Source organism: Garra rufa, chromosome 13, assembly GCF_049309525.1.
Source record: "Garra rufa chromosome 13, GarRuf1.0, whole genome shotgun sequence".
Taxonomy (NCBI): Eukaryota; Metazoa; Chordata; class Actinopteri; order Cypriniformes; family Cyprinidae; genus Garra; species Garra rufa.
In genome coordinates this window covers 31,058,852-31,078,960 of record NC_133373.1, presented here as the reverse complement: position 1 = coordinate 31,078,960, position 20,109 = coordinate 31,058,852, and the positions used below count along the sequence as shown (strand labels likewise).

The window sequence follows — 20,109 nt, the reverse complement described above, 5'->3', positions numbered from 1 at the left end:
GGCTTTTAATGCATCATTTGTCCTTCTGGAGCATCAGTGAGCATTTGAACCTTCTGTAATAGTTGCATGTGAGTCCCTCAGTTGTCCTCAGTGTGAAAAGATGGATCTCAAAATCAGACAGTCATTGTTGGAAAGGCTTTAAATACACAAAATGCTGAAAAAACAAGAATTTGTGGGATCTTAAGGATTTTTCAGAAGAACAGCAGGCAGTTTAACTGTTCAGGACAAACAGTAACATATATTTTGTATGATCCCTCTTATTTTTGCAGACAGATGCAGCACAACCCTGCTTTTCAAGTAAATCAATCGTGTTCCAAGGATGTTTCGATTTTAAGTGGAAAACGAGACAAAAATTCTAATGAAGACAAAGATTTTTGCAATGATGCACTTGCTCATTTGCATCACAGGAAGAACTGGAACAGCTGAGTTGCTCTTACTGCATGACTACATCTGATGTGTCCAGTGAGCAGACGTAATGACCGCACTTTCAAAATAAGGACATCAGGCCTAGTAACAAAAAAACACCGTTAGAACAGGCAGACTTGCATCTTGCTACAGCATGAAGGTTTTCAGCTGATTGCATTTTTTAACGCCTGTGTGTTATTGTTTGGAAAATAGATTGGAAGTGGGGGAGATTGCAGCGTGTCGCGAAAGCTATCAGTCTTTCAGGGCTCGTACACATGGTGCAATAACTGCCGCGTCTCTCGCTCATTCTCTTCTTCTCCCCCTCTGCTGTGGGTAGTGCAGTGTTCTGGTTGGTGAGTCAAACCTGCCTGCTTGTGATCATTATCATTTCAGGCTTAGTTGGAGACATCAGTAGAACACAAGTAATGGAGAGGGAGTGTGTGTGATGGATTTAAGCGAAGACTAGTGTAACAATGCTTAAGCTTCATAGATCTAACACCAGATTAGTCGTCGATGCCTTCACCTGCGTGTTGCCATGGAAACATGGGGGTTCTCTCTCCATGCGTCACCTGCAGCTTTTACGCAGAGATGCTCACGTTTGTGTAGAAAATGTGTGATGGGGTGAAAACGGAAGTCCTCAAGCCACATTGTGTCATAATGCATGTATACGCATTTGATGAATGAGACTCCTATTCACTCATGATGTTTCTCTTTGTGCTTCGTTGAGTTTCTGTAGGGCAGTGATTCCCAACCAAGAGTACTTAAAGGGATAGTTCACCCAAAAATAAAAATTACCCCAGGATTTACTCAAAAACCATCTTAGGTGTATATGACTTTCTTCATTCAGACGAATACAATTGGTGTTATATTAAAAAAATGTCCTGCTCGTCCAAGCTTTATAATGGCAGTGAATGGCTGTTGAGATTTAATGGTCCAATAAAGTGCATCAGCCATCATAAAAAGTACTCCACAAAGCTCCAGGGGTTAATAAAGGCCTCCTGAAGAAAAGCGATGTGTTTGTGTATAAAAAATATATCCATATTTAAAACCTTATAAAATGTAATCTCTAGCTTCCGCTAACTACAGTAGTGTTCCAGCGGATGATGCAGGCAAAAGCGTAAGCACCGGTGAGAATATGCTAGTGCTAGTGGAAAACCAGTCTCCTCTTGGCTTGACATTTTTCTTTACAAATCCTCGTTTTGTACTTCTAATTCATGACACTTCCACGTTCACTTACGTCCTTTGTCATCTGCTGGAATGCCACTCTCTCATGAACCTGCATATGACAGTTAGCGGAAGCTAGAGATTATGGTGTATGAAGTTGTAAATATGGATATGTTTCTTATACAAACACATCAATTAACTTCAGGAGGCCTTTATTAACACCCCGGAACCAAGTAGAGCACTTTTTATGATGAATGAATGCACTTTTATGATGAATGAATGTGGGGCAGCCGTGGCCTAATGGTTAGAGAGTTGGACTTGTAACCCAAAGGTTGCAGGTTCGAGTCTCAGGTCCGGCAGGGATTGTAGGTGGGGGGAGTGAATGTACAGCACTCTCTCCACCCTCAATACCACGACTAAGATGAGTCCCTTGAGCAAAGCACCAATCCCCGGGCGCTGCAGCAATGGCTGCCCACTGCTCCGGGTGTGTGTTCACTACTGTGTGTGTGCGCTTGGATAGGTTAAATGCAGAGCACAAATTCCTAGTATGGGTCACCATACTTGGCCTCACTTCACCTCCTTTCCTTCCTTTCCTTTATTGGACTTCAAAATCTCAACACCCATTCACTGCCATTATAAAGCTTCGAAGAGCCAGAATTTTTTTATATATAACTCCGATTGTATTTGTCTGAAGGAAGAAAGTCACATACACATAACATGGCTTAAGGGTAAGTAAATCATGGGGTAATTTTCATTTTTCGGTAAACTATCCCTTTAAATAGGTTCCAGAAGGTACTGCGAAAGATTGCGACTTTTCTTAGTTAAACCTGTAAAATAGGAAGTAAAGAAAAAAATATTAGTTCTGTCAAAAGGTTAAAATAATCAATTAAAATTAAGGTAATTATTATTTTTGTAGTGAATGTCTTAACACATTTCAGTTCCTTTATAATGAAATCCAATATATTTCCAAGATGTTAAAAGTGGAATTTACAGTAAAACATGGAATGTCACAGAATTTGGCAAAATATTGAATTGATGTATTAAAAGTTGGACTGTACACTTCAATTCATAACACGGACTAATGTCTGTGAATATTAAAATCCAAAAAGACTGCTATTGAAATATTAATTCTGCATATTCTGCATGTCTGTGTGAATGAGTGGCACGTAATTTAATAACTTGTTGAATTTAATGACTAAAATTGAATTTAACAATTAAAATAGAATCCAGAAAAATTAAAATGGGGAAAAATGTGATTTGTCACAGGAAGATTAGGCTAGGCTCCAATTCTTCAATGGAAGGCAATATAGATACACTAGCAGTCACAAGTTTTTGAACAGTAAGATTTTTAATGGTTTTTTTTAGAGAAATCTCTTCTGCTCACCAAGCCTACATTTATTTGATCCAAAGTACAGCAAAAACTGTCAAATTTTGAAATATTTGTACAATTTAAATTAGCTGTTTTCTATTTGAATATATTTTTAAATGTAATTTAATCCTGCGATTTCAAAGCTGAATTTTTAGCATCATTACTCCAGTCACATGATCCTTCAGAAATCATTCTCATATTCTGACTTGCTGCTCAAAAAACATTATTATTGTTGAAAACAGCTGAGTACAATTGCTGGATTTGAATAAATAAGCTTTCCATTGATGTATGGTTTGTTAGAATGGGACAATATTTAGCCGAGATTAAACTATTTGAAAATCTGAGGGTGCAAAAAATCTAAATATTGAGAAAATTAAAAAGTAGAGAAAATAAAAGTTAAGTTTTGATATATCTACAGTAGGAAATTTACTAAATATCTTCATAGAACATGATCTTTACTTAATATCCAGATTTTTGGCTTGAAAGATAAATTTATCATTTTGAACCATACAATGTATTTATGGCTACTGCTACAAATAGACCCGTGCTATTTATGACTAGTTTTGTGATCCAGGGTCACATATCAGAGTAAAAGATTCCCACTTTATATCAAATCTGACATAATAAAAAAGTATTTGCGGTTTCATTGAGTCAGTTGTGAACTCACAATAAGCATCACTGAGTGAATCTGATTCAAACCATTAACTCGTAATTTTAAGATCACATTGCAAATATTGTGATTGCATACTGCATTTCCTATCATGCGACGGTGAACAGATGGCGCCTCGATTTTCATTTATTGGCAAGAATGTTTGTTTCACATATTTGTGTACTTGAGCATTAAAACAAAATAGGTCTAGAGCACAGACCTGGACCCAGACAGTCATGTCTGACGCCTGCAAATACATGCAGTATCTCTTGCAGACCTGATGCAGCATTTTTTCGCCAGGGTGTTGCTGGCAGATCTTGCCCTTAAGGACTGCTCAGAGGGAAACTAGTGCTTTGGTGCCTTCTGCAGCTTAATGAACCACAGCTTCCGACTACGCAAGAGCGTGTGCGTGTGTGTTTATGTGGCTGTGCCCAGAGGTGGAACAGCAGACGCCTCCACTGCAGTGAAAACAAAGCTGCCCAGTGCTGAAACCGTGACCCACTCCAGTTCAGCCGGATCGATGGAGTGCAGAGCAGATCTCTGCCAGCTTCACCCTGCTGGCTCCGCAGTGCTCAGCTCCATGCTCTAAGCCTCTGAACCCTGTCACTGATATATGGGCACTTACTCCAACACTGCATGCTGCTCAACCACAGTGCGTTAGACCTGACTACAACACAGTCATACATTAGTGATATTATTCCTGGAGGGTTCATAAAAATTGCTTTTCACAGACTGCTGGAATGGCAACAAGACAATATAATTTCTTTCCTCTCAGCATCTGGTTGTGAGATTAAACATTAATGTTTGCCATCCTCAACAGCGCCTTTGCATATTTCTGATTCAAATGCTAAATGACCTCTGTTGTGATTATATTACTTACTGTGTTACTGAACCTTCACTGGCATTGGTTTATTTCTGACTATTTCTTAAACCAGTGAAACTTGTTTTTTTTTTTTTTGTCTGCGTCTATGTTGTTTTGTCACATTCCCTTGGGTGGCTACCAAAATAAACTAAGGACAGCAAGTAAAAGGTGGCCAGTGGGCAAAAAGTGATGCTGCAAAGAATAGATGCCAAATGCAAACTCTAATTGCAGAAAAATGCTCAACAGCAAGGTACTTGAACTTCTGCCATCAGCTTCTATCGACTGAAATTGTACACCAACTCCTTGGGAGAAGAACTTGAGTAAAGCAATCAAACCAAAACAATCATTTACTCTACAACGACAGCAGCTGTATTTAAGGCTGCTGGTAGGAAAATCTCACTGTGCTCATCAGAAAAAGAAAACTGTTTTGGTACTCGAAAGAATATTACTTTTAGAGATACCACGTGCCTTATATTTGATCTGGGTTGAGTCAGTTGAAAGGAAGTTTAGGCTAGGCTCCAATTCATCAATGAAAGGCAATATACATACACTACCAGTCTAAAGTTTTTGAACAGTAAGATTTTAAATGTTTTTAAAGTTGTCTCTTCTGCTCACCAAGCCTCCATTTATTTGATCCAAAGTAGAGCAAAAACAGTACAATTTTGAAATATTTTTACTATTCAAAATAACGGTTTTCTATTTGAACATTTATTCCTAATTTCAAAGCAGAATTTTTAGCATCATTACTCCAGTCACATACATACATTTTAACAGGATTCTTAGATGAATAGTAAAAGAATAAGAACAGCTTTTATTTAAATTAGAAATAGAAATTATATACAAAAAACATTTATTATTATTCTGTTGAAAACAGCTGAGTAGAAGTTTTTTTGATGAATCGAAAATTCAGAAGAACATAATTTATCTGAAATAGCAATTTGATCAATTTAAAGCATCCTTGGTAAATAAAAATGTATTAATTTCTATAATCCCTACGGACTCCAAGCTTTTGAATGGTGATATTACAAAAGCTTTTTATTTCAGATAAATGCTGATCTTTGGATCTTACTATTCATCAAAGAACCTTGAAAAAAATAAATATTGATAATATTATTAATATAAATTGCTTCTCGAACAGCAAATCAGATTATTAGAATGATTTCTGAAGGATCATGTGACAATGGCGACTGGAGTAATGATGCTGAAAATTTAGCTTTGATCACAGGAATAAATTACATTTTAAAATAGATTAAAATAGAATGCAGTTATTTTAAATAGTAAAAATATTTCCAAATTTTACTGTTTTTACTGCACTTTGGATCAAATAAATGCAGGCCTGGTGAGCAAAGGGAATTCTTAAAAACATAAAAAATTTTACTGTTCAAAAACTTTTGACCGGTAGTGTAAATATACATGTGTGTGTGTGTGTGTGTGTGTGTGTGTGTGTGTGTGTGTGTGTGTGTTTGGGGTCAGTAACAGTTTATAATGTTACAAAAGTAATAAATTATGAAAAAATGCAGGTTTTTTAACCTTTCTATTCATCAAAGAATCCTGTCAACAAATGTATCATAATTTCACAAAAAAAAAAAAAAAGATAAGCAGCACAGCTATTTCCAAAAATGATGAGCACCAAATCAGCATATTAGAATCATTTCTTAAGTATCATGTGACACTGAAGACTGGAGTAATGATGCTGAAAATTACATTTTTAAAATCTTCTTTTAAAAGAAAACTTATTTTAAATAATAATATTTCACAATATTATACTGCATTTTGATCAGATAAATAAAGCCTGGGATTTATAATGTCCAATAAACTTTAATTCTGGCTTTCTGTCCATATTTTAAGTGCTGCTTCACATTGAAGGTTGTAAACATCTCCACGTTCCTCCATCTTACAAGAATTACCCTAATAAACTAGTAATCACCTGTTTTATTGCGAATGACAGACTCTACTCTTCACCAGTTAGGCGTAAGAAAGTTGCTGTATAATGGCATCCCGGGATTTATTATGATAAAACAGTCGCAGCGTATTCATATAAAACTGTAATTCACAGTCCCTGTGATATTGTAACAGCACTAACACTGATGTTTATATCTCTATTCTGTGCCTATGCGTATGCAGATTCTCAGTCCCTGAACTGAGAATTAGTGGTCTGCAGGAGCATCGTAACTCCCTGTCAGGACAGACCCTGGCGGCTGTGCTCAGATCAGTGGCCCCTGGCATGGAGCAGAAGCTGTGACAGGCACTGAATAAAACACAAACACAGCGCAGGCCAAGCCTGGCCAGAGCTCTCCGTCTCCCCTTGGTCCCAGGAGGAAGAAGAATGCTGAGTAAGCTCGGTGTGGGGGTGTGTATGAGTAGAAACACTGCAGTGCTGCAAGGAAAGACTTTCAACCCAGAAAACAAGGTGGACGGGGCAGGCATATCATTTCAGATGGAGCAAAACAAAGTCGTAGCACAGCACTACATGACCAAATTTACGAAAATAAAACTTGCATACATTACCAGTTTGTAACAATTGGTTTAGAAGTCTCAAGCTTCATTTATTTTATTAAAAATACAGTAAAACATTAATATTTTGAAATATTATTACAAATTAAAAGAACTGATTCTATTTTAATATATTTTAAAATGCAATTTATTCCTGTAATTCTTGAAAACTGAATTTTCAGCATCATTACTCCAGTCTTTAGTGTCACATGATCCTTTATAAATCATTCTATTTAGATTTGCTGCTTAATTAGTATTTGTGCTCAGTTATTAATGATTTTTATAATCAATGCTAATCATTTGCTGCTTAATGTTGTTGAAAGTGCTAATAGTACAATATGTCTCTTGAGCTCCAAATCAGCATATTAGAATGATTTCTGAATGAATTTAAATAAAAAGACTTACTTATATATATACATGTAATGTTTTTTTAATTTTAAGTCAAAAATTTGTACTATTTAAAATAAATGCTTTCTGTTTCAATATATATATATATATATATATATATATATATATATATATATATTTAAAATGTAATTTATTCTTGTAATCAAAGCTAAATTTTCAGCATCAGTCTTCAGTGTCACATGATACTTCAGAAATCATTCTAATATGCTGATTTTCTGTTCAAGAAACATTTATTATTATTAATATTTAAAACAGTTGAGTACATTTTTTCAGGATTCTTCAAAGATCAGCATTTATCTGGAATAAAAAGCTTTTGGAACGTACACTATACCATTCAAAAGATTGGAGTCAGTATAATTTTTTTGGGGAAAGAAATTTATAGAAATGAATACTTTTATTTAGCAAGGATGCTTTAAATTGATGATAAAGTGATGATACAGACATTTATAATAGTACAAAGGATTTGTATTTCAGATAAATGCTGTTCTTTTGAACTTTCTATTCATCAAAAAATTTAACTCAGCTGTTTTCAATATAATAATAATAATAATAAATGTTTTTTTTTTGAGCAGCAAATCAGAATATTAGAATAATTTCTAAAGAATCATGTGACTGGAGTAATGATACTAATAATTTTACTTTGATCACAGGAATAAATTACATTTTATAATAGAAAACAGTTCATTTAAATATTAAAAATATTTCAAAATCTTACTGTTTTGCTGTACTTTGGATCAAATAAATGCAGGCTTGTGGAGCAGAAGAGACTTATTAAAAAACATTAAAAATCTTACTGTGCAAAAACTTTTGACTGGTAGTGTGTGTGTATCTATACATACATAGAAATCGTTGTTTCTTTTTTGACTGACAGTGTAAATTAATTATGGTCATGACAAATCCGATTAAATACAACAATGTTCATGAGTATTATGATAATAAACAACATCAATGGAGATGAATCGACATTCATGCATAAATGCAGACACTTCAGCACATGAAAACACAATTTGCATGTGCGTGCTCATCGCTCTTGAAAGATCTTGTTTACTCTAAAGCCCAGAGCATTGATTTTATTAAAAATTCACTCCTCCATTTCTATCCCTGACTCACCCCACACTGCTCTGTGTCGTTACCCACATCTACAGGGATGAATGTCACCGAAGGGTTCACACTCACACTATCGCTTTCATTCGCCCTGTCCTTCTCTCTCTCTGATGCACCAACTCTCAGACTCGCCCCCCAACTCTCTCTCTCTCTCTCTCTCTATGACTCTCATGTTTGCTCTTTTGTTGTCTCTTTTTCAGCTTCTGTAACAAACAATCAAAAATTTCGATTTAGACACAGATGCATGTACAAAAATCCATATATATCGCACAGTTGCTAGTTACAGTCTCTGATAATTGACATAAATTCTCCATAATCTGATTGGGTACCAAATGGATATGTGTAAACCCTGTAGTTTCAGTAGCCTTGATTTATAGCCGTTGGTTTTGACCATTTATTTTGTTATGTAACCATGCCCAAAGGCCTTGAAGGCATAGCAATCTAATGATCTAATTCAGCAGTAAACGCTGGTATCAGCAGACATGGGCGCATTTAATCAGATCCACGTCATACAAATACAAAACACCTTATCTCTGTTTTTCAGACGCCACTGTTGACATTTTAAACAGAGCTTGGCGGTTACAGTAAACGTGTTGTTACATTGTTTTTATGTGGATATTTATTTCCTTATCGCTGTGAGTATCCTTCGTACTCATTAGTGGTACATTTGTATTGATTTTTAAACTTAAAACAGATTACAACAGGGAATAAATCAGAGAGATTGTTTATGGAATGGCAGCTATGATTCATTAAACATACAATACATACCTGTACATTTTGAATGAATGTTCAATCACATGATATTTTAACCGGGTTCAAAATACTAAACAATCACAATTGTTTTGGCTGCCATTTTGCAGTACTGTGGTGTGGTGTGGTGTGCTGAGCTGAGCTGTAACACAAGAGTCCCTGAGGATCTTAGAACAGCCATCCAAAACAGACACTGTTCGTATGTAAACATTGTTGCGCCATCTGTTGGCCAAACAGAGAAACCGTGCATTTCCGAGTGGCACATTTCCTTATAGCTGAAAGAATGTAGAATCTGCTCTGAGGTCGGTGATAACTGGTGCATGTCTCTTCAATCTGTAAGGTATTGAAAACAAAAACAGCTTTTACTGCAAGTCTTTCTACTAGTCAGAGTTTCAATCATACATTTCTACTATGACATTGTTAATCAGCAGTTAATGTATCTGATTCTTGTTAAAGCAAGTGGATAGAATTGCTCGGATTTTTGAGATAAACAACATGAGGGGTTTTTGCGCCGCGCTGCCTGTGGTGAAAGGCCTGTACTCAGCACGCCCGACAGACGCTGAGACATGGAGGAGACAAACTGCATGCCAGCACGTAGGCAGCAGCTCTCATCTCCTGCCTCTCCTAAACGCATAATCAATCTTACTTAACGTACCTCCCTCTCTGAGGCGACAGAGAAACAGCCGTGAGACATGCAGGAATAATCCCTAAGTAACTACAGCGTGAAACACACGGTATGTTAGAATGTTACCTAAACTAAAGTGCTGATGCTCATGGAAAATTTGAAGATATGATGCTAAGGCATTTTGGAAGGCTGCCAGGGTTTTGCTATCAGGCTGCCAAGATGTGCTGAGTGGTTGCTAGCTGACCCCAAAATCTCTATTATAATTTGGGGCAGGATTTACAAAAGATTCTTATAAATGAAATTTTTCTAAACTATTTTCTACGTAATGTTTTGTATTCGAAAAAACCTGTCTTAATGTTCTTATCTTGGTTCCTAAGATTGTTCTAAAGACAAATTTAGGAAGAATTAGAATTACTGAAAAGAATATTGCTAAAAATCATTGTAAATAACCTCTCTTAAAGGCAAAATATGTATTTTCGCTGCTAGAGAGTGCATATTCAAAACAAACAACAAAACAAAGGCGTAGTTTGATGACACCGTCATAGCGTGTAGAATCATGGGAGTTGAAGTTTTTATTCCCACATCTTATGCAGTCCGACGAGATTCAGGAAGAAATCATGTTTATGGATGAGCTAATATACTAAAGTTTTATTAACGTCACTATAGTATGAAGCAGGGTGAGGCAGAAAGCCATGGAAGTAAATGAGCGATTGCTATTGAGAGACGATCACACACGGCTTAAAAGCGGTGGAGCTTTTATTATGCCACAGTCGACCACTTTCGCTTCTTCCTGTCATGTGTATGTTGGGTAAAACAGCGCTGTTTTGTCATACTAGATACATTTGAGTGTTGAAAGTTTTGTTATAATGCTACTCTGTGTGTTTGTCACCTGTCTAATACAACACATAACAAAATAAAGCGTCTTTAGTGTTTCTCTGTTTTCTACAATATAAACACGGAAATCAAAGGTGTTTGATGTCATTGACACTACTTAAATTTCTATTTTTCTGGATTTAAACATTCTTGGAAACATTTGGGAGTAATGTAAATATACAAGTCAACAAAATATGTAACACTATTCTAGTGTTTTTTTGGATATTTTAATTAAAAAAAATCATCCATATTGTGCCTTTAAAGTTAGAATAATATTCAACTTAAACTTAAATGTCTTAAATCCCCAAGGTGGGTTGTTTAAATTATTAAGCATTACAGAATAACATTAGCAACTTGTGGCATATTACTTCTACTAGAAATGTGCACAACAGGGTTGGAAATTAACAAGGGCTTGTGGCAAAAATCCCACCAAAATGAACAAAAATGCCCCATTAACTCAAGACAAAGGGGCAAAAAATGCACCTGCACAATTAAGTAATGTATTATGGCCATGGCGATTAAAATTAAATGTGAAAATGAATGAAAATTATCAATTCGCAGAATTACATTTTGATTCGCTCACACTGCATCTGATTGCTTTTACACACTGTTTTGTGCAACGTTGAGCCTTAACCAATCAAACACGTTTCTGTTGAACTTAGGAATGCATTGGCCAATCAGAGGCGCTTACATTAGTCAGTGCTGAAAACGCCAGGACTGTTGGTGAGTGCGCATGTTTCGAATTCCCTCATCATAAACAACACAGTGCAGATATGATGTAAATAAAAGATTAATTGTGACCCTGGACCACAAAACCAGTTATAAGTAGCACGGGTATATTTGTAGCAATAGCCAAAAATGGGTCAAAGTGATCGGATTTTCTTTTATGGCAAAAATCATTAGGATATTAAGTAAAGCTCATGTTCCATGAAGATATTTTGTAAATTTCCTACTGTAAATATATCAAAACTTAATTTTTGATTAGTAATATGCATTGCTAAGAACTTCATTTGGACAACTTTAAAGGCGATTTTCTCAATATTTTGATTTTTGTTTTTTGCACCATCGGATTTCAGATTTTCAAATAGTTGTATCTTGGCCAAATATTGTCCTCACAAACATTACATCAATGGAAAGCGTATTTATTCAGATTTCAGATTATGTATAAATCTCAAATTCAAAAAAATTGAACCTTGACTGGTTTTGCGGTCCAGGGTTACAATTTTGACTCTGAAGTCAAAATTTAAGTACTCTGAAGTGACAAAATTTTTTGATAATGTTCACTTACACTTAAATAGGGACAAAGTTGAAATGGCAAGCGCTGATCTAGGAAAAATAAGACTTTCACTTCTTTACCAACTTTATAATTTACCTTAAGAAATGTCTTGAATTCTTCCTTAAGAAAATTGTCTTGAATTTAACCCCTGGTGTTTAGATGGCACAGATACCTGTTTTTATAAGATTTATTGTCCATTTTATTATCTGCCAGGTGGAAATTGTTTGTCTGATCACTTAACAAAAAGCAAGAGGACATGCCAATATTTATAACTTCTGGTTTGTGGGGTCTGTGCAAACCCTTAACCCAAAAAATTAGCAATAATAATACCATTTGACTTAGCAAGCAATGATATTTCTACTTTTTGATCTCAAACAAGACTGTTTCTTTACCTTTCAGTCAGTCATCTCAAACTCCACAGACTTCTTTTGAATGTTTTTATTAAATGGCATCTTGAAGTCATCAAAGTCCACCTCAAAACTGAAACGCTGCCTCCTCCTTGCTTTCCTATCCATCAGCTCGCTGGTGGTCAGCTGATTTTGCCACGTCTACAACAAAAAGCAAGAAAAACTGACATGATAGCCCACTGAAAAAAAATGTGCTCATCTGCTTTTATACATGTAAATAGATATATATATAGATAGATAGATAGATAGATAGATAGATAGAGAAATTTATGTGCACACTGTGTTTGCATGAAAACACTTTTTATTATTAGCTCATGAGGCCCACTGTGCTCACGCCCACCTAGCTTACATTTCTCTGTGCGTACACCTATGAATGGTGTCCAGCTTACCGTTCTTGGCACAAAACTGATGTCCAATTTGTTGAGCTTGCCGCTAGTGATCTGAGTGCTGTGCACGATAACACTGTCTTTCTTCATTGCTTTCTTGACTGCTGAGTTTGAGGAGGCTGTAGGAGTGGGAACGGTGCCCTGCTGCGAAGATAAAGCACCAACACCATAATCAAGACACAGTGGACGTGATGACACATTGACAATGGTGTGACTTTCAACAAAGGTTCAGCAGGCTTTCCCTGAGCACACTAATGAGTCACAAAGCTGCCAGGGCCTTGTTGGGGGGTAATGTGACACGTCTGGACTCATTTACTTACTCTTTAACTGGGTTTTCATTTGCTGTGTCATCTCATTTCCCTTGCCAGATTGGTTTGATCACAGCTCTTATGCGGTTTGAAATTTTATATTTGAATTGACACAGCAATTTTAAAATGAGAATTACTGTGAATAGTACTCAACACATATGTAATGAAAAATAATATATTTTTAGCACTGCTCCAAAATCCAAGGTTTACATATAAACAAAATATATATAGAATATTTCTATAATATCATCAGTGATGCTGTATATTCATGCCATTGGTGTCAGCATAAAGTCCAGGACTACTGTAGTATTAAAAAAAATATTTAACAGCATATGAAAGGGGAAATAATATTTATCCCTGGTCTCATATTATGAACACTACCAGTCAAAAGTTTTTGAACAGTAAGACTTGAAATGTTTTTTTACAGAAGTCTCTTCTGCTCACCAAGCCTGCATTTATTTGATACAAAGTAGAGCAAAAACAGTAAAATTCTGAAATGTTTTTACTATTTAAAATTAATGTTTTCTATTTGAATATATTTTAAAATGTAAGTATTACTGTGATTTCTAAGCTGAAATTTTAGCATCATTACTCCAGTCAAATGATCCTTCATAAATCATTTGAATATTTTAATTTGCTGCTCAAAAAACATTTATTTTTATTACTATTATGTTGAAAACAGCTGAGTAGATTTTTTTTTCAGATTTCTTTGATGAATAGAAAGTTCAGAAGGACAGCATTTATCCAAAATATTTTTTGTAACATAAATGTCTTCATCATCAGCATCCTAAATAAAACTAAATAAATCCTAAATAAAAAATATTATACTGTCTCCAAATGGTGTTACAAAAGCTGATCTTTGGATCTTTCTATTCATCAAAGGATCCTGACAAAATCTAATCAACTGTTTTAAATATAGATAATAATAATAATAAATGTTTGTTTGTTTGAACAGCAAATCAGCATATGAGAATGATTTCTGAAGGCTCATGTGACACTGAACAATAGAGTAATGATGCTGAAAAGCTTTGATCACAGAAATAAATTACATATTAAAATATATTCAAATAAAAAAAGTTATTCTAAATAGTAAAACTATTTCAAAATTGAACTGGTTTTGCTGTACTTTGGATCAAATAAATGCAGGCTTGGTGAGCAGAAGAGAATTATTTAACTAAAACAAAAAATTGTACTGTTCAAAAACGAATGACTATAGTAGTGTATTAAATTTTATAATAATGAGAGAAGGTATGTTGTTGTTAATGTCGATGTGAATGGGAAAAAAGAATCATCTTTTATTCAATACTGTAATGTATAGATGAGTGAAATAGCTTCTCAATTAAGAAAAAATGTAGGACAGGGCTTGATTTTGTCAGAAATTGACTGGCTCGTCGATTATTGTCATTTGCTTATGCAAGTGTCGATAACTCTGAAAAACATGTTAAGTAAATATGTTGAGTCACGTACAGTACAGATTCTACCTTTTCTTTTATAGAGCCAGGGGTTGAGGCTGGCGTTAGTTTGCGGTGAATTCTGACAGGCTGTGGCTTCTTATTCTCCTTCGGTCTGGGTAGCGTATTAATCTTAGCCTGGATCAAATCCACCACCCTAAAGTCTGCATAAGCGTGGGCAACGTCCAAGCAGTTTTGCTCTGCAATTAAAAGATTGAAAGTTCCTGACTCAAATGACAGCAGAGCCAAAGTTGATCAATCCCAGAGATTTAATGCACTGTAAATCAGGGTGTTCATAAGAAAAGTTCTCCAGCAAAGATGAGGTGGCATTGTGGGAATGACGTAAACAGTCTGCACTTAGATAGTTATTAAATTAAGAAGGTGCATGTGGTTCTATAGATTTATAATCTGTCAAGATGTTGAAGTTGTATTACAATAGTTCTTTGCTAGAAAGGGAACTGTACCTGTCTTGTTTACTGCATTGACCTTGGCCCCAGCTTTGATGAGGTACTCCACACAAGACGGCCTACAGCTCTCAATGGCTCTCATTAGGGGAGTGGCTCCATTGAGGGTGGGCGAGTCCACAGCAGCTCCCGCCTCCAGCAGCAACTGTATGATGTCCAGCTGTCCTGCATGACAGGCATGGTGTAGAGGAGTCCAGCTAAACTGATCGCATGCGTTCACGTCAGCCCTGCGACGAGATCATCATTTGGGTATCATTTTTACAAATATGTAAAATACTTTAAACTATTCCTTTATAAGGATAGTCCACCCAAAAATTTAAATTTGTACTCACTCTCATGTCATTCCAAACATGTATAACTTCCACTGTGGAACATGAAAGAAGATATTTTGAAGCATGTTGGTAACCAACAGTTTCAGTTCCCATTGATTTCCAAGTCAGTCGGAATCAAAACTGTTTGGTGACCAACATTCTTCAAAATATCTTAATACAGGTTTGGAATGACATTTTCCCACATCACTTTGCACTCCATCCACCATAATGACAAAGCACAAAAGAAACTTGTGAGAACTTCGCAAATTTATTAAAAATAAAACACTAAAATAAGTACATTGCATTAGTAGTATTCATACCCTTAACTCAGTACTTTGTTAAAGCACCTTTACAGCCTCAAGTGTTTTTGGGTATGATGCGACAAGCTTTGCACATCTGCATTTGGCAATTATCTGCTATTCTTCGCCTCACCTCTTCACCTCTCAAACTCTGTCAGCTTTGATGGTTGCTGGCAGACATTTTCAGGTTTCTCCAGAAATATTTGAATGCGTTCATGCCAAGGCTGTGCCTGGGCTACTCAAGGACATTCACAGAGTTGTCTATAAGCCACTCTTGCTGTGTGCTTAGGGTCATTGTCTTGTTGGAAGTTGAACCTTCTGCCTAGTCTGAGATTCTGAATGCTCTGGACTGGGTTTTCATTAAGGTTATCTCAATATTTTAGTGCACTGAGCTTTCCTTCTACTCTGTTAAGTCCCTCAGTCCCTGCTGCTGAAAAACAGCCCCACAGCATGAGGCTGCTACCAGCACAATTTACTTTTGGGATGGTACTCTGCAGGTGATGAGCAGTGCCTGGTTTCCTTCAAACATGATGCTTGGAATTAAGGTTCATCAGACCAGAAAATCTTGTTTCTCACAGTCTGAGGGTCCTTTAGGTGCTTTTTTGCAAATTCCAAGTGGGTTTTCATGTGTCTTTACTGAGGAGAGGATTGACTTTGTCACACTGCCATAAAGACTGGATTTAGGATCATAGAGCACAACTAGAGTGACCATCAGCTTCTTGGTCAGTAGTCTAACCAAAGCCCTTCTCCATCAATTGCTCAGTTTGGCCAGCAGGCCAGCTCTAGAAAGAGTTCTAGTTGTTTCAGGCTTCTTCCATTATGGATAATGGAGGCTACTTGCTTCTGTAAACCTTCAATGGAGCAGAAGTTTTTATCAACTCTTCCCCAGATCTGTGCCTTGATGCCAGCCTGTTTCTGAGCTCTACAGGCAGTTATTTTGACTTCAGGGCTTGGTTTTTGCTCTGATATGCATTTTTGGTTATTAGACCTTTTCTGAGAGGTGTGTGCTATTCCAAAACATACTCATTCAAATGAATTTGCCACAGTTTAACTTAACTCGAAGTGCATTAACATCTACAAGCGATATGAATGCTCCTGAGCTAAATGTCAAGCGTCCCAGAAAAGGGTATGGATTATTTTGCAATGCAATCATTTAAGTTTTTTATTTCAACTAAATTTGCTAAGTTGTTACAAACTTGTTTTGTGCTTTGTCATTATGGTGTACGGAGTGTAGATTGATGTGGAAAAAAGTAATTTAAAGCAGTTCAACATAAGGCTGCAACATAACAAAATGTGAAAAAATATAAATAAAATATATAAATAAATACTTGCGAAAGTATAAATACTTTCGCAAGTCACTAAGTCAATTCTTATAAATTCATTAAACTTACCCATTATCAAGAAGGAATTTTGCCACTTCGTAGTTCCCACTTGCACATGCAGCCATGAGTGGCGTCTTGTAAAAGCGATCTTTCACATCTACAGGAATCTTTTGGCTGAGTGCCAACCTGAGAGACTCAATATCTCCTGTTTTAACACAGTAGTTCATATTTATGTATATCTTTTCAGGGTCATCGATGTACCATGCTGTATCATCTTCGATAGGATGCCCTGGTCGATGGTCCCGGTCATATCTGTGGGTGTCTGTAGCATGCTGGTAACTTTCAATCAAAAACTGAGGTGGCCCACCATCATCACGCCGATGAATATGATCAGGCGGGACAGTGCAGATGGGCAGTGGTGCATTGAACTTAGTCTTTTTGGTCTTTCCTGCCTTGGTTGCCTTCTTCTTCTTAGGCCCATAAGAAGCCATAACATATGTCTTCGGCAGATATTTGAGACCTTTCAGGAAGTCATTTATATTTATAAAGGCCTCTCGTCTCTTATCAAGAGCAAGCAGAAGAGCATGAATTTGGTTATCATCTAGAGGAGCATGAAGTTCCTGAAGAACAGACACAAACGTCGCTCTGGACACCATCTCTATTCCCATGTAGCCGTCTGATGCTGACTCGAAAGCACTTCTCAATGCATTCTCATTTTCATGAGACCAGTCGTGAAGCATCAGAGCCCATGGTTCATTTGTGCCACCCGCTCCTTTTGAGAACTTTCCATGCAGTCGTTCAGCCTTCTTAAGCTCTTTTACTGTGGCTTTGTGCCCACAATCCTTAGCAATCTGACGGGGAAGCAGACCTTCTTGGTTCTTCAATTTGGGATTGCTTCCTAAAGTAGGAACTTGAATCTTTAAGGCATCAAATACAATATTTCAAATCAAGCTTGCTCAAATCAACAAGCATGACTGCTTTTATGGTAATGTAGAAAATATAGAAAAATAGTCACAAAATACAGTGAATTATTTTATGATTTTTAGGTATAGTCAGTTGTTTTACTATTGATATCCTTTTTGTCATCAAGAATTTACAGCGACCACCTTAAAATAAAATTTATTCTCCCCTGGTTTATTGATCCTGTGTGGCTTAAAATAAATTGATTTACCTCTTTGAGCTAGAAACCTGCAGCAATCTGTGTAGCCACCAGAGGCAGCAAAGTGCAGTGGTGTATCCCCTTCTGATGTTACCACTCCAAAGTCTGCTGCATATGCAGACAACACCTTAATGATCTGGATAAAAAAAGTAGTAATGATAAATAATTGGGAGAAATACATACGTGAAATACAAATGCTAGGGCAGTTTTGTTCAATAAAAGCAAATTTTATCTTTAACTCTTTGTATAATTGTTAAACAACAACAGAAGTGATCCTAACTTCAAAGAAGCCTCTTTCAGCTGCAAAGTGAGCTGCATGGAATCGCTTCTTATCCAAGGCATTGACATTTCCACCTTTCTTGAGGATGACTCTTACAAGATCTATTGCTCCTGCTCTGGTGGCCTCCATCAGAGCTGTCCGACCTGTTTCCTGGGATACACACAAAATCAGTCAAGTAAAACTTTTGATTTGACATTACAAAGTGCACTTTTTAAATATACACTACCAGTTAAAAGGTTTTTTTAACAATAAGATTTTTAATGTTTTTTAAAGAAGCCTTTTCTGCTCACCAATCCTGCATTTTTTTTAATCAAAATAGTACAATTGTTAAATATTTTTACTATTTAAATTAACTCTTTTCTATTTGAATATATTTTAAAATGTAATTTAGATTTAGCTTTGATCACAGGAATAAATTACATTTTAAAATATATTCAAATAGAAAGCAGCTATTTTAAATAATAAAAATATTTGCTGTACTTTGGATCAAATAAATGCAGGCTTGGTGAGCAGAGGAGACTTCTTTAAAAAACATTAAAAACATTACTGTTCAAAAACTGTGTACATATACACACAAACGTCAAATATACAAGATCTGAGTGCTCTGCAAGTGCACATTCAAATAAGTTTACAGTCCATTTCAGGGAAAGCGGCTTTAAATATACCATTATCAATTATACAACGTTTGCAAACCTGATTTGTAGCATTGGGGTCAGCTCCTCTCTCTAGGATACTGAGACACATTCCTTCACAGTCCTGAGCTTGTTCGCAGGCCAACAAGAACACTGGCATCCCAGTTTCTGAAACATTGTTGACATCTGCATTGCCGTTCAGGGCCACCTGGAGGCAGCGCATGTGCCTTTTTGTAGGGTGGATGCAGTAGAAGAGCAAGCCTGGGAGAGAAGCCAGAATACGGATTACTCAGATCGGTTTACACACTAGTTTCCTGGCCTTGCCCTGATCTGTAATTAGATAGACTGCATACAGTAAATCTCCAAAATGGCAGGATGCTGCCAGCCATTGATGGTCTCTGTGGAGTGGACTATGTGGTTGCTGTCAAATTGTCTTAAGAATAATTCTTGGTGAGGCGTCAAATACTGGAAGCCTCATTAATATCTAACCCAAAAGAGAAAAAGTGATATTGTATATAAAAAGTGTCAGTTAAACTATATTACCTTTCCCTTCTTTGTCTACAGGTTTCATGTCTGCGTTGTTCTTGGCCAGTAGAGACACGATACCGTCATATCCGAGCTCTGTGGCCAGCATCAGGGGCGTCCGCCCCCTTTTGTCCTGCACGTCTGGACGGGCACCTTGAGCTATGAGGAACTCCAGCATGTCGGGTTTGTTGCCCACCGATGCCAGGTGCAGGACACCGTTCCCCTCACATGGCTCAGTGAGATTAATGAGATCATGAACACCCATGCTGATTAATTTCTCTATGTATGGTTTATCTCCATCCTGGACACACTGAAGCAGCCGGTAGATCTGCAAAACTTCAAGCCTTCCCTTGGCCAGGTTGCATGACATCCTGAACCTGAAAATATAAAAAATTTAAGGTAGCATTTGTAGTTTTTTTTTCCATTTTCCTGGTGTTTTGAATGCACTTCACTTCTGATTTTAATCAAGGTGCAATGGTAGAGCACAAAATGGCTGAACGTTGTTTCATAATTATTAGTAAAGGCGCGGTCACACTGCACTTTTCGTTCCATTGACTTCCATTCATACGCATGCGAATGCATTAGAC

At 36.5% G+C, this 20,109-nt stretch overlaps 1 protein-coding gene across 1 annotated transcript; it reads right to left on the bottom strand.

The window, feature by feature from the left end:
- Positions 1 to 12,373: 12,373 nt before the first annotated feature.
- Positions 12,374 to 19,893, bottom strand: ankef1a (ankyrin repeat and EF-hand domain containing 1a). Its single transcript, XM_073817137.1, has 9 exons — positions 19,541 to 19,893; positions 19,059 to 19,258; positions 18,366 to 18,515; positions 18,098 to 18,221; positions 16,996 to 17,824; positions 14,995 to 15,221; positions 14,561 to 14,730; positions 12,775 to 12,915; positions 12,374 to 12,526 (listed from the first exon to the last, which is right to left on the bottom strand). The coding sequence occupies exons 1-9, from the start codon at positions 19,890 to 19,892 to the stop codon at positions 12,374 to 12,376; spliced, it is 2,346 nt and encodes a 781-aa protein (XP_073673238.1). The 5' UTR covers position 19,893.
- Between the last annotated feature and the right edge of the window lie 216 nt (positions 19,894 to 20,109).